Source organism: Corvus kubaryi, unplaced genomic scaffold (genome assembly GCF_017639235.1).
Source record: "Corvus kubaryi isolate FWS band 111438036 unplaced genomic scaffold, C.kubaryi_AGA036_p1.0 37398, whole genome shotgun sequence".
In the NCBI taxonomy this organism is placed as follows: Eukaryota; Metazoa; Chordata; class Aves; order Passeriformes; family Corvidae; genus Corvus; species Corvus kubaryi.
In genome coordinates this window covers 31,436,923-31,451,279 of record NW_024581137.1, presented here as the reverse complement: position 1 = coordinate 31,451,279, position 14,357 = coordinate 31,436,923, and the positions used below count along the sequence as shown (strand labels likewise).

Sequence of the window (14,357 nt, the reverse complement as noted above, 5' to 3'; positions counted from 1 at the left end):
GAGCCAAGTACCTAAGAGAGAACCTTGGCATGATAAAAAGTACTGTCTCACCTTGCAGGATCTGCTTGTTATTGGCCTCTTCCTTTAACTGGCTCAAACCCCAGGTTGTAGCCTCCGTGGGGGATGTGCATCCCTTCTGCATGCGGGTGGTTGCTTTGCCCAAGGTCAGCAGAGCACTCTGCTGCTTTTGCAAATGGCCAATTGTTTTGAGTCATTACCATTAACATCCCAGTCTCTCATGTATTATTGACGTGAAGGAAATAAGGGGATGACAGATATCGGAGACATTAGGTTTTAAGACTTTTTTAGTGAGAAAATTCATTTATTCTGGGAACTATGCCTAATGCTAGCTAGGATTGAGAGTGTGTAAATAGACTACACATTTCATTGTTTCAAATCAGTTATGTATTTTACCCTAAGTTTTATTTTATCTGGTATCTGGTGATTGTCCACCCTTGTCGGTGGACAATCACATAGGAAGAGGAATCAGGAGAACAGGGTCTGCAAAGATAATGTACTGTGTCCCTGAGGATAACAGGCTTCTTAAAACAAGGCACTAGGAAAGTGTACTGATTCCCATAAGATTAACTTTTTCGTTGGCATCTAGGACTGAGGGAGGTGTATGATTTACCAATCAGACTTCAGCTGATAGGAAATCTGTGTTTTTCAGACTTTCTCTCTTGCTCCTGATGAGTGGAAAAAAAGCCTAACAATATATTCCCCCATGCCTTTCCTTGTCACTTAGACTTACGAAATCAACTTCAAAATAAATGTTGTGTTGGCAGGTCAAGGCACCTCCATGTTTTCTCAGTATAATGCTAATCAGAAAACAAAGAGGTTGGGTTCTTTTCCAGTAAGTATGTCTCAGATTCTTGAAACAGGAATCAGTCCCAAGTTTTGATTTCAAATAGATCTTTCTGTAGACCTCTTGATCCATATCAAGATCCTATCTTGAACATGGGCTACCAAGAGATAATTTTTTTAAAAGCTGCCTCCAGCAGGATTGCAAATGTCAGCAGCTTTTTAGCAAATTAGTATAGTTTCAATACCTCAGAGAAAAGGAAGAAGTTAATTTTATAAATCTGGTGCCCCTGATGTAGAAACAGATGTATGAATGCCTTTGTTCTTCAGAGAAGTTTGCTTTCAAATCTTCTAGATTCAATGAGCTGATCCCCAATAAATGTCTATGATCTTAGAAACTACTGGTTTAATTGGAGAGGGCTGATCAAGGAAGTTTTGCTGCCCTGTTGAAACTGAAGCAGTGCTGAGACTATTAACTTTAAAATGCTGTAAGAGGACTTTTGTTAGTTATCTTAGTGTGCTGGCAACTTGGCTAATACATAAATGCTGACACACAGTAACAAAGTTCATAATTCTCAAATGTGTTGTTCTTGGAGAGTTTAAAACCACTTCCATTAATGAAAGTATAACAATACACTTGTGCTTTAAGCAAATAAATGTGAGGCATAAACACTTTCCTATATGGGCTTAGTGAGAACTGGATATTTTGAAGTCCAGAAAATGTTTATTTTCTCAAGCTGGTGTACCAAATTCAAGAAACCTTCAAGCAGACTTTTTCACAAAGTCAGAATATAGAAAGTCTTCCTCTTCTCTTCCTCCCCTTCTTTTCTGCTTCAGATATTTGAGTGACTTAGGTGAGTGTTCATGGTCAGTGAATTAAAAACTGATGCAAAATTTTAGAAGTTGTTTCAAATTTTACATGAATGTCAATGAATGTTTTAAAAAAAATTAGCTTCAATACACGGTTTCGAAATCCAGAATAAGTTTATGTGTGAGATTTGATGAAAATGAGGAGCTACTCTGTATTTAAAAAACAGCCATACCATTGCAGTGAACTGTGGTATTCTGAAAATTTTAAAAAGCTTAACGCAGCTTAAATCCTATTTATATTCATGGTTAAATAATCCTACAACTGTTTTGCCTAGAACAGAGAATCTGGCCTATTCCATGCATATCTACCACTGAAATCAGTTACAGTGAATGATCTTATTCCTTCTTCGAGAATTTAGAGATACTACTTGCTTAATGGGGGTAGAAGATTCACATGTCATGAGTACTCTGCTTTTCACACCCAGCACCTCTAAATGCGTAAAAACATTGGCATACTGTCTTCATGCAAGAAAAAAAGCTATCTCAGAAAAACTTTATTTCAAAACACAACTGCAATTAGAAACTTTTAAAAAAATATATCCTTTCCTGAGGATCTTAGTTTAACATCACACAAAGATTGCTCCTTTCTGTATTGATTTCAGTAACCTTCTCAGACAAGTTAGTATCAAGGAAATAGTGAGAGAAACATCTACTCTCTAAGAATGCAATGAAATGAATAAAACTGAAGTCTTCCCTCCATTTAGATAACTACCATCAGTTTTACTTATTGCCACTTTTCTACAGATTTGATTGTTATCCCTTCCCTCTTTGTGAGTAGATGCCTAGAAGAGCCACTGGTGTATACAGATGGAGAAGATGGTTTTCCCTGGGTTCTCTGTACTCTCCATATAGCCATATCCAATATTTTAGGCACTCCTTCAACAGATTTAAGGACCTCTTGATGAAGAATTTGAGCTTAATAGATGTTGCATATTTAATAAATGGGTCCAGAAGATGACTGTGCTTTCTTCAAATTTTTCTTGAGTTCTTGTTTCTGAGTAAAATTCTCTTCCTCTTCTCTCTTCTTCAGTTTTACTTAGATGCTTTTAACTTTAATTACTGCACTGATGGTAAATGGAAGTGTGGCTGTTTCCTTATCCCTCTTTTCCAAGTATTCAAAAATAACTTAGACCATCATCGAAATCTGTAGCTGCAATATAGAAATAAGAAACTTCAATTATCACTTCTTAGCATGCAAAATATAATTAGGAAATTATAATCAGAACAAATTCAGAGTATTTTCAAATTCAAAATGGATATTCATACTCTTTGACACTTACAGAATATCAGTCTATGCGGACAAATTCTGTAGTTACCTTACAGTAGGCCTCTTTAGGCTATGTATTTGAAATTTTCTAAATAATTAAATACATAAATAGAGAAATCAGGGTTTAATTACCATCCATCCTTTGTAATGTTTGTTTCACAAAGCACTGTGTGCCTGAGTCCCAGCAATACTGTGGAAAATGATAAAAATGTGTGAAAGAGGTTTTGTAGCAATAATCAAAGGTATCACCTGATATAAAATAGTCTTGTTTTAATTAAATTTTCTGGGTAATACCTTCTGGTCAGTACTTCTGAATATTTCTTAATAAATAATGGCCTTTCCATTTTTTTGGTTTCAATAAACATACACTGATTCATTAAAATTTGAACTCTTTGAAAAGGGCTGGATATTTTCCCCATGGAACTTGAGACCACTATATCTAAATAAAAGAAAGCAAACCTAAGGATCATTGAGATGGTCTTGGTGAAACTTACTGGGCCACATAGAGAACAGCATGATTTATTCCTTTGGTAGACCAAACGAGCACGTAATGCGGACAGGATGATTAATCATAGATGGGAATCATGGCAGCACTTCTCCGTCTAGATAGCCAAGGTGGATAAAATTATGAGCTTGAAAATATATTTTTCTAAATCTTTTCTACTCCCATGACCATCACGTGAAATGTCATGTCATAGGAACATAAAGGAGACCTTCTGATTTTTGAAGGAGTGCTTCAATTCCCTCTCTCTTACTCCTTGAAATATAATATATACTATAATACTGTGGCCTGAGATGAACATAAAATCAGAATTTCTTGATTAAAAATTTATGCTGCTCATTGAATATTTCAAGAGAAGACCATAAGAAAAATTCAGGGAGCTATAACATACTTAATAATTAACACTTCACTTCTCACTACCCCACTGTCAAAAATGTTTGCCTAGATTCTCTGACTGAAGCCAACATTCAGATTGCTTTCTCTACATGCCCCACTTAATCCCACTGTTGAAGAATGAATTTGGAGAGTCAGAGCTTCTCAGCTGCTGGGCATGTGGTGTCCTTGCCTGCACAGATGAGAGTGGTGGATGCCACTGAAGAATCCCTCGTGGCCTGTCCAGGCAGCACAGGGACTGCCACAGAGAGTGAGAGTGCCCAGGCAAGCAGAGCAGGACGCAGGTAGGAGCCAGCCAGCTGCCAAGTGGTGCACACAGTGTAGCTGTGATCCTACCCTCTCTGTGTCTTAGACACCTGCCTCAGAGCTACACACTAAGGCCCTTTCTGCTCTAGACTTCAAGGATTAAAACCAGATTCTTGTCTTGAAGGTAAAGGAGGACTTGATATTTTTATGCCAGGTTTTTCATACCTCTCATCTGGCAGCCTCATAACTCAAACCTTGCCAATAAGGAGGAAAGCTAGGTTTCAGTCTTTCTTCAGCATGTTCTCTCTGGTTGAAGCTGAGTTACCACACAGGATGGAAGGATGATGAAAGAACAGAGAGAATTAGCAAGCGGTAACCTAATTCTACAGCTTGTTTTGATAACTTGGTTTTTAAAGGTGGATGGTCAAATTCTCCTTCAGCTCTTGCATTATCAATAATCATTATTTTTTAGATTAATATTGGAATAAGAATTTAGCTCAGATCTTTGAACTGACTTACTGTATTCAGGATAAATCTGAAACTACTATTAATTCTTAATTCAGCAACAGAACAAATGAGAAGAGAGGTTGACTTCTGTGACTCTTTGGACAAGAGTGTGCTTTTGAGACACATACTCTGCATACAACAAACTTCGTCATGTGAAACAAGAGGCAAAACTAAACTTTTGTAATCTCCTTATTTAGGTAGGGTTATAGAGGTCAGGAGGGTATTTGCCAGTTGTGGTGAAGAAGAAATAAGCTTTGTAGAAGGAAATACGTGTGATATTTGAAAATATTCTCTCCCCACATTCCTTTTCATTCCTTCCATTGTGAGCTCCTGGAACTGTAATACAGGTTTTGTAGAAGGGCTTAAACCTTAGAGTTTGTATGGACTGAAAGTTATTCCTGCTGGGAAAGATGCTGGGGCTTAACTTCTGGGACCCTTTTTGGATTCCTTGTGTATGTCACCTGGAAACACCACCCTGTGTTTTTGTGAACCTTTCTGCTGACTGGGACAAAAGTCAGAACTCAGGACATTGCATTATGGTATTGTGGTGTACACACATGAGCCCTGCATATATGCAGTCTATGACAACAATACTTTGAGGGAAAAAGATCTCTTATTCAATATAACAAAATACTCAGGAAATAAGTGAGCAAAATTAAATGGCAAAGTTCTTCATAAATCCTTGAATTCTCTGAGTCATGCCAAAGCTTTAAATTCAATACATTTGAATCTGCTTTTTCAAGGACTAGATGAGGAGCACGAACATCTTCCAACAGTCCTGTGTGATCTCTCAGGACTTGGGAACAAGACAGGCATTTAAAGATGGCCATACCTCAAACAGCGCAGTTGAGCAGGCAGAAAGCTGCATCTTTACTCCATAACTGTGTTCCTGGGCTGTGACAGCAGACAACTGCTGTATCCACCCTTCCCCCAGAGGAAAGGGTGTGAAGCAAAATTATTTCTCCTTGCTACTACAAAGCTAAAACAGTGCTAGGCCTTTGCCATCCTTCTGGGAAAGCCACAGTTTATCAGCAAGATAAAATCCGTAGTAAATTAGAAAAAAATTATTTGAAACCTTAAGGTAGTCTAAAATTCCATTACAGTGCAATTTCTAATGAGCGTAGTAATTGACTTCTGAGTCACAAAAACAATGTTACTTTTAGTCCTCTCCACTTCAATTACTATGTCAAAGGATGTGCAAAAGCACATAAAAACTAAGTATAAATATTCTTTCTAAATGTGCAACTTCTAAGATACTTCTCTTTTGTTTCTCCAAAATTTTACTTTTGATTAACCATGTTAGAAAGTTTTTAATTATTTAAAATTTTATGAAAATCTGTTATCTTAACAATGTTAGCTTTTGCTTTTGCTACAAAAAATGGATGGATCAAGATAGAAGACAGTCCAACTTTCATTAGAAGTGAGATTGCAAAAGCAAGATTTGCAAACAGTCAAAAATTACATTGAAGAGTACAAACAAGTATCCTGGCACTTAAAATACAAACTTCAATCCAAGGTTTTCTTTTCCAGCAGCCAGTAAGTGATTACATAATCCTAGTAAGACCAACTCAGGCGTGAGAAAGCTCTGCTGTCAGTACTAACATCCTTTGTGTCTGAGTAGTGCCACAGACACTGAGACAAAACAATTAAACTGCTCTTGTGTCTTTAACCTTTGTCCATTGGTGTGTGATACTGGGAATGGTCAATGCTAAACAGCATTAGCATGCATCCCATGCCAGCAAGAGGCATTCCACTTACAGCAGCCTGTAGATTTAAAATTTAAAGCTGTAATAAGGAGATATAAATTTAACAAACCTGTCCTGTGCAATCTGTGCATGAACAATTTTATCTTGGCAAGACAAGTAGAACTTGTAGGAGACATGAGGCTGCATAACACTGCACTGGTTTGAGCTCCTGTATGGGCAAGGCAGCACAATTGCAAAGCGAGTTCACCTGGACAACTTCAGAAGAAATAGTAAACCCCTACAATTACAGAGTATGTGGTAAGTTCTACCCTCACTGGCTGAAGCAAACTAATGCTCAACAATGCAAAAAGGCATGCAATTAGAAAAACTGCTTAGTGTAATTAAGTGAGTAAGCAGAAGAACAATTGGCATAAATGGGAAGGCAAATTTAACAAATCACTTTTGAATATTTCAAAATATTTCTGCTACCATATTGAAACTGAAACTGCTGGAATTTTTTGGATACTCTTCCTTAATTTTTTTTCCTTCTTCACATGATGAGCATCTTGAGAAAGGTATTTTATTTGGGAATTATATTGTTTATCAAACAGGCTTACTGCAACCCTGGGAGAATGAGGGATAAAATACTTGGCCATGAACTTCTGAAGATGCACCATGTTCAGCTGGACCTTAGACAAAACAGAGCACATGCAGCTCACTTTCTTAAACAGTGAGGATAAAGCAGAAGGGTGCCTGTGCACGTCTGTCTGGCAAACTGATGGTAGGGTGCCCACCAAAATGGGAGATGATAGTGGGTACACACAGTGTAAGGTCATTTTTTTCCTCAAGAAGGTATAAAGAGAAGATGGTAAGATAGTTACACAAATTTCTTAGTTGTGGTGTGCTTTTTTTTTTTTTTTTTTTTTTTTTGCCAGCAAAGATGCTCTCCAGCTGCTTTGTTGCATTTTGCAGTGCCTCTCCCACTTGCTGAGGAAGCTCTGATCTGCCTGCGGGTGGATACTTGCACTCTTCTTGTATTAACTTGATAAAGCAACCCAGTGGGGAAATGATGAGCTTCAAAACTCATCCAGGTGGATAAGATGATGAAGCTAAACAAAACCCTTTCTGAAATTTATCTTTTGATATACTGACAGCTTGCACTGTGTCTACCTGTATTGTACCCAGACTGATGTACTGTCCATCAATATCAGATGGCAAACAGTGATTTGCTGTAATTTTCATATTGCAATGAAAACTGCAATTGTCATGTTGATGTACCAAACATTTATAAAGGAGACAGATAAGCGGGATGTGGGTTTAAACCTTTTGGGGCTGCTGCATAGTTTTGGAAAAACACCAGCAGAACTCTTTAAATTTTCTGAGAAAGGGAAATTTATATAAATTCTGGGCTTCATCTGGAATCTTCAAAAAGATTTTTCTCCCCCCCGGAAAGATTCCTATCAATATTGAACAAAAGAAATGAGGTTACTGGGTGAATGAGAGCTGTACGCTGCCATTCCAGCCGGGGATGAAAAAGCGCTCTGCCGCAAGTGCAAGCTGTAGGAACTCTTTGTACTCTGGTATGAGCAGTTCACACAAACAAGGCAGATGTGATAATTATAGAAGCCAACCGAACAGTACTACAACATCCGCAGACACTGGATTAGCCCACTTGTACTTTTCTTTCTTGTCCTTTATGGGGTTTTCTCCTATTATTTTAGAATAGTGAAACTTTCTCTGTTTGCAGTGAGGGTGGCTGATTTTTTTATAACGCCGTGCTACGACGCTGGGCACAGAAGCAAAAGGGATTCTGGGTGAGCTTGTTTCACAGGAGTGTTAAAAACGAACAAGTAACCGGCGGCTCAGCCGCTGGAAGGGGTGGGACAGACGCATCCCCTCGCACCCGCCCGGGGCCGGCCCCGCTCCGCCCCACGCGCAGCGCCATAAACAGGCGGCGCGGGGGCCCCGCGGAGTCTCCGCTTCCAGCCATGGCTCCCGAGCGGCCCCCGCCGGCGTTCGCCGAGGCCGGGCAGCAGAGTGGGCTGCAGGTGTGGCGCGTCGAGCGGCTGGAGCTGGTGCCCGTGCCCCCGAGCCGCCACGGCGACTTCTTCGTGGGGGACGCGTACCTGGTGCTGCGCACGGAGCGCCGCGGGGCCAGCGTCGCCTACCGCCTGCACTACTGGCTCGGTAGGAGCGCGGGGAGCCGCGGGCGGGCCGGGGGGAGCCCGCAGTGCCCACCCTGCTGCTGAAGGGCTTGCCGGGCTCCAGGGAACCGCGGCAGGCTTCCCCGCCCTTCTCAGTAGGGCTGCGGGTGCGCGGCTTCCAAGCGGAGATACTCGAGGTGGAGGCAGGAGTAGGGCTGCCGCCAAGGATCAGGGTGATGCCAAGCGTCATCCCTTGCGATGCTGAGGGACTAAGTGGTGGGACAGTGGGGTATGGCAGAAAGGTGAAAGCTTGCTCTCTTTGTCGTGTTAGTTTGGAAAAGCGCTGAAGTGTTTAAGTCAAATCTTGGCTGCACTCGACAGAGATTCTGGAGTGAAATCCTGCCTTCACTCACGTGAAGAGTTTTCTTGCCTTTGTTTCCATCTGGATGAAAATTTCCTCTTGGGCATCTCCCTGTGGTCTTGTTGCCCTGATTAGTGTCTGGGTGTTGTCTTTTTCAGCTAGATTAATCTTGCTTTCTGATGATACAGAGATCACGTGCAAAGGCACCAGGTTTTCTTTAAAACTTCTTTAATATCAATCTGACGGCCTGCTGGCATTGGAACCGAGCTGATGTCTTTTGCCTTCCACCTTGACTAGCACACTTTACATAAAAACTGAAGTTTGACACAAGGATGTGTTCTGCGTGACTTCCTCATCTCCTGGAGATTTCTTGTGACTTCCCCATCTGGCCATAGAGTCATCCTGCCACAGTGGTTACTGTTTAGCTGCCTGAAACCTAATACTTTTTTCTTGTTTTGCCAACAAGTTTGTGTTTGTAGGCAATCATCTCAATGAATACAAATAACGATAGGTGTATTAACATTAATATGCTTGAGTTGCTGTAGTTCTCATTGTACTTTTGCATGCACTGAAAAATAATTGCAGATAAAGCTGGGATTGTTTCTGCATAAATGTTTGAGCCTTGAGTTCTGCATGTGTTAGGAGTTTTCCAGCTGGCAAGCACATAGTGTCTGTCTCTGGTAAGAGTATAATCATAGATGGCAGTGTAAATGAATTTCTGGCAGAGGCTTTTCTGTGAGTAGTGCTGCTAATTAGTGGCAGGGTTTGGCTGTGTAGACCTTTGTTAATGAAGATGGAGCTACTCATGTCTTAGTGAAGGTCTAGTAGACACATCACAAGGACATGATGTAAGGACTGTTTGCAGCTTTTTGGAAGGGAAGGTAGACCAGTGACTGACATTTGCAGCAGTTAAAACCTCATTGCTGGTGGCTGAAGAGCTTTAGTTGTTCACATTGATGCACATTTTGTGCTGATGCGGTGCTATCCAGATACTCTAAATGGCTTCGGGTGATCTGGGCACCCACTGTTGTTGTGCAGCTGGCAAGGTGACAGCAGGGAGGCTCACTGCTGGCAAACCCCTTCCTGCTTGCAAGATACTTCAGCAGCAGGGTGGTAAAATCTCAAATACTGCTGCACACTTAATAGAAACAGGAGACCAGAACTTCAAACAAGGTGTGTAGGGAGGGCCAGTCACAGCCAGGGTAAGAACCATAGAATCATTTTGGTATTTTTAACTGATTCACAGTGCTATTTCATGCACCAAACTTTTTCCTTGTAAGCAAAGATTGTATAACCTGTGGGCCAGAAGATCACAATAGGGTCTTTCTGAGGACTTCCCGTAAGTGTCTCTGGACAGCTGCAGCAGTGACTATCACTCAGACTTTGGGATGTAAAGAAAGAATTCTTGTGATGGGGGAAACACTGAAGAACAAGGGCCTTGCCATTTGGTGACACAGTCCTACTCCTGCTAGTCATCTGTAGTATGTTATTGTGGCAGATGCATACAGTGGCTGTGAGTGTGAATGGATTCTGACCAGCAAAAAAGACCCCCAACATCAAATTTTCCTATGACATAGTGGTAAAAGTCCTCCTAATTCCTTGCTTAGGCACACCCAAGGGATTAAAAGAAGGTCTAGACCATGGAAGGATGGTCTGTGACCTCGATGTACTGAGTCTTGAGCTGTGACTGGCATTCTATGGGTAAAGTGACCCCACACAGTTGTTCTGCTATGCTGAAGCTTCCTGTGGGAAAGCCAGTGTCTCACATACACTGACAGGCTGTTGAGGTTGGATAATTTCTGAGCAAGCTAACCTGGGTGTATCGACACTGTTGGCATGGGCAGGCAATCAGTGTGGATCTGTGTCACTGCAGCTGTACCCATTTTTGAGGTTGCCCAGACATCCTGGCTCAGTTGTCTCTATTGGCACTTGAGGGATGCCTTGGTAGCTGAACTAATCCTAAGGGAGCTGTCTGGACTTGAAACTATCACTGGTGCAAACAGCATGCACTGTGCCAGCATGAGACTACTTGTGGGAATGAGATTGGCTATACCCCACTTAGTATCTTTAATAAAATCATCCATGGTGTCTTTTAACTATTTTTTAACCCTTGTTCCCAGAGATGAAGTCATAAGATCTGTCCATGTGAACCAGGATCTAGTTTGGTAAAAACTTATTCTTTTTACTTTATGCTCTGGCTTACTCATAGCTGTTTGTGCCTTAGACTGTAAGGTAAATCTGGTTTTCATGCAAGCTTGAATAACTTATGCTTGGACTGGTGCTGTCTTGATTTTTTTTTTTTAATGGAGTTTTACCGAGTATTTTATTGCGTAACAGCTATGAGACCAAGTCTGATAGTAGTTCTTATCTCTGTTCAAAAACCATTTTTCTTTAACCCTGAACCCTGTTAATGCAATTGCAAGTAATAATTTAGAAGGATCTAGTCTTAATGGATATGAATACCCCTATTTAGAAAAAGAAACAAAACACCCCTAAAACCTCCAAAACCAACTTTAAGGTGGTACCCAGGTCTGAGGAAGCATGTTGGAACATAGCAAGTTCTTCTGTCATGGAGTGATTGAGGGCTAAATGGAAGGATTCCTTATTCTTCTATAGTTACTGAGAAGCCTGGTTTTTTAGACTTGATTCTATTTGTGCTTTCCTTGAAACAATTAAAACTGCTGAAAATGTTCATCAAAAATGTATGGGCACTCATTAAAAGCTTTGGTTTAATATACAGCCTGTTTTCAGCATGTACAGGCATCAGCACACAACGTCAAGAGGCTATTTTGCCACAGTCCTGGGAAGAGGCTAATGTCTATAAGGTACAAAACAAAGTGTGACCTCATGAAGCAGATATCTGAGTCCCAAAGCTGCTTTGCTTTCTCCCAGCTGTACCAGGCAAAATATCTTGCTTGCATTATAGTGTCAAGAGGACTGCTTTTGAATTATTTCAGCTTTTTGGCTTGGTGAGTTGTTCTTAGCATAAATATATGGTTTACCATCCAGACATGACCTTTCTTTCTTTGAACTTCAGCTCAAAATCCAAAAATCATTATGGCTGACACTTGCCGTGCTAAACTCAATTAAATTATTCTTTTGTTTGAAGATTCTAAGAGAAGATGAACTTCACTACTTTTCACTCTTTTTTCCTTATGAATGCAGTTCTGCAAGTAGTCAAAAAATGGCCTGGAAGATCATGTTATTTGGTGGTGAACAAGCTTATGATTCAGTGCTTTGTTGCCACATAAACATGGGTTATACAACCTGCTGCAGGCAGAGCCCAATTGTTGCAGAAATAATTTCTCCAACAGAATTCAAAATTATATTTATGCTTTATTGACATATTTCCTCTTATTTCAGGGAAAGAATGCACCCAGGATGAAAGCACAGCTGCAGCTATCTTTGCTGTTCAAATGGATGACTATTTAGGAGGAAAGCCTGTGCAGAGTAGAGAAATTCAAGGATATGAGTCTACTGAGTTTGTGGGTTACTTCAAAGGAGGAATTAAATACAAGGTAAAGAGTCTGTCAAAATACATTCATACGTGAAATTGTAACATTTTTCCCCACATAAAAATCAAATGGTTTTCTTTGTAAATGGAGATTTTAAAAATAGTTTCTCAATGCTTTGTGGGTTTAGATCTGAATCACCCATCTTAAACTGTAGGAGTCCCAGAGTTTGTACAGAAAGCAGCAGCTTGTTTGTCAGTGCCTTTTCTGATATAGGAAAACCTTTCCCAATGTTTTTTCCCACAAAATAAAGCTGTCCTGAAATTTCATACTTGTGTGTCTAAGAGAGCTCACAGCAGGGACTCTCTGTGTCTGGGAGGTGTTAAATCTCACAGAAATAATTTCTGTCTTGTAGACTGAATAATTGTGTTCAAATGCAGAACCCAGTGTGCTCAAGTGGTTAGAAACATGCAGAGAGTGGAAAAGACCAGAAGCTCACTTGGATCTAAAAATGTTGCTTTTGCAGTCCTACTGCAGTTACAATCTCCCAAACACGTCTTTGAAAAATTTTATCTTTTGGAAAGGTGTAATGTCAGTGTCCTTGTGTCACTTCCAGAAGCTGAGTAACTGAAAGGTAACTTTTTTTTTAAACGTATGTGGGGTTTTTTTAAGAATAAAGTAATGTATCTCCTGAGAATGTCTCCATAGTAGAAGTTCTGGGAGCCATGGATCATTCAGCCTTTTTTTCCCCATTATGAAGGTTTATAACTTCTCACTGTCTACACAACCAAGGTTTTAAGTCCGCATAAGTGATGTTGGCAGTGACATGCCCAAACTTTTATGTTTTAATTTTTTTCTTTGTCATTTCAAGAGCCAGTTTCTCTTCCAACCCAAGGTCTGGTTCTCCCAGAGGAGGGGAGAATGCTGCCTCAAAGAGGCAGACATCCAAGCCAGTTTACAGGATTATGCTTATATTTACACTCACAGATCAACAGTTTGCTCTCACTTCTCCTAGTGTGGTACTCCTTGCCAGGTTCACTCTGAAGTTGCAAATATTCCTTCCATAAAATTACAGAGCTGCTGTGGAATTGTCCGTCCATCTACATGTAACCAGGGACTAAAACCACCCGGACCTCTGAGATTCAAGTTTGGAAAACTTCAAAAGGAGCTCCATATTTCTCTGCTTTTCCTCTGTCCTTGACTTTTGTCCTGACAATGGGGTTCAGTATTACCTCATCCTCTGACAGTGGCTGGAGAGTGCTGTAAATTCTGTGCTTTCACTTTCCCTGTTTATCTGAAAAGCCTTTGAAGGAGGGTGACTTCTGTTCCCTTGGCTAAATGTTCACACCTGCCAGTTCAGCAGCAGTGGTGTCTGTCTGGTCTGTGGTCAGCACTCTTAAACAGTACATTACTTTGGCTTGCTTCTCACTGCATAAACTATTTTTTCCACTGCTAGCTCCTCATCTGTAGCCAAAAAAAAAAAAAAAGTAACTTTGCAGAAATCAAACTGAAAATAAAGCTGGCTGCTTTGTTTTGTTTTATTCAGGCAGGTGGTGTTGCCTCTGGATTTAATCATGTCATTACTAATGATCTGAGTGCCCAGAGGCTGCTGCATATCAAGGGCCGGAGAGTTGTAAGAGCCACAGAAGTCCCCCTAGCTTGGACTAGCTTCAACAAAGGAGATTGTTTCATTATTGACCTCGGAAATGTGAGTATTTTCTAGAGCAAAACACTGAGAAGTAAAAGTTGCATCCCTTCTAAGGTTTGAGTTATCCCCTAAAATGCAAAACTGATTTTGTCACTCATGTGAACCAGCAGAAAGAATCTACTTTAGAGAATTAGTTTTAGTGTCACACCACTTGAAATGTTTCAGACTGCCCTAAATGTTTCCTGGAGTGTACAACAGATTATCCATCAAGAAACAGTTCTTTTTCCCATTCAAGGCATTGTGATTTTTCACTACTAGTGTTTGAAGAGCTTAAACAGCTCACTATAAGTCCAGTTTGAATTTTGCAGTCTCTACCAGATGAATGGGATCAGTGCTAGTGCTCAGAGCAGAACACAGATTCAACCATTCTCTTAAGAGCATTTCTTCATAGTCATCAAACTTTGATAGTGACAGTTGACCC

General features: G+C 40.4%; 1 protein-coding gene across 2 annotated transcripts in view; it reads left to right on the top strand.

Moving 5' to 3' along the window:
• SCIN (scinderin) overlaps positions 1-14,357 on the top strand; it is a 73,272-nt gene that overhangs the window by 15,497 nt on the left and 43,418 nt on the right. Inside the window, exons 1-3 of one of the 2 annotated variants that reach the window (XM_042043373.1) lie at positions 8,225-8,458; positions 12,140-12,294; positions 13,775-13,936. In XM_042043373.1, coding sequence (XP_041899307.1) covers positions 8,260-8,458; positions 12,140-12,294; positions 13,775-13,936 — 516 coding nt within the window. In that variant the 5' untranslated portion in view covers positions 8,225-8,259. Of the gene's footprint in view, positions 1-8,224; positions 8,459-12,139; positions 12,295-13,774; positions 13,937-14,357 lie in introns of those variants that run through there. The other variant, XM_042043372.1, reaches the window with a different exon arrangement.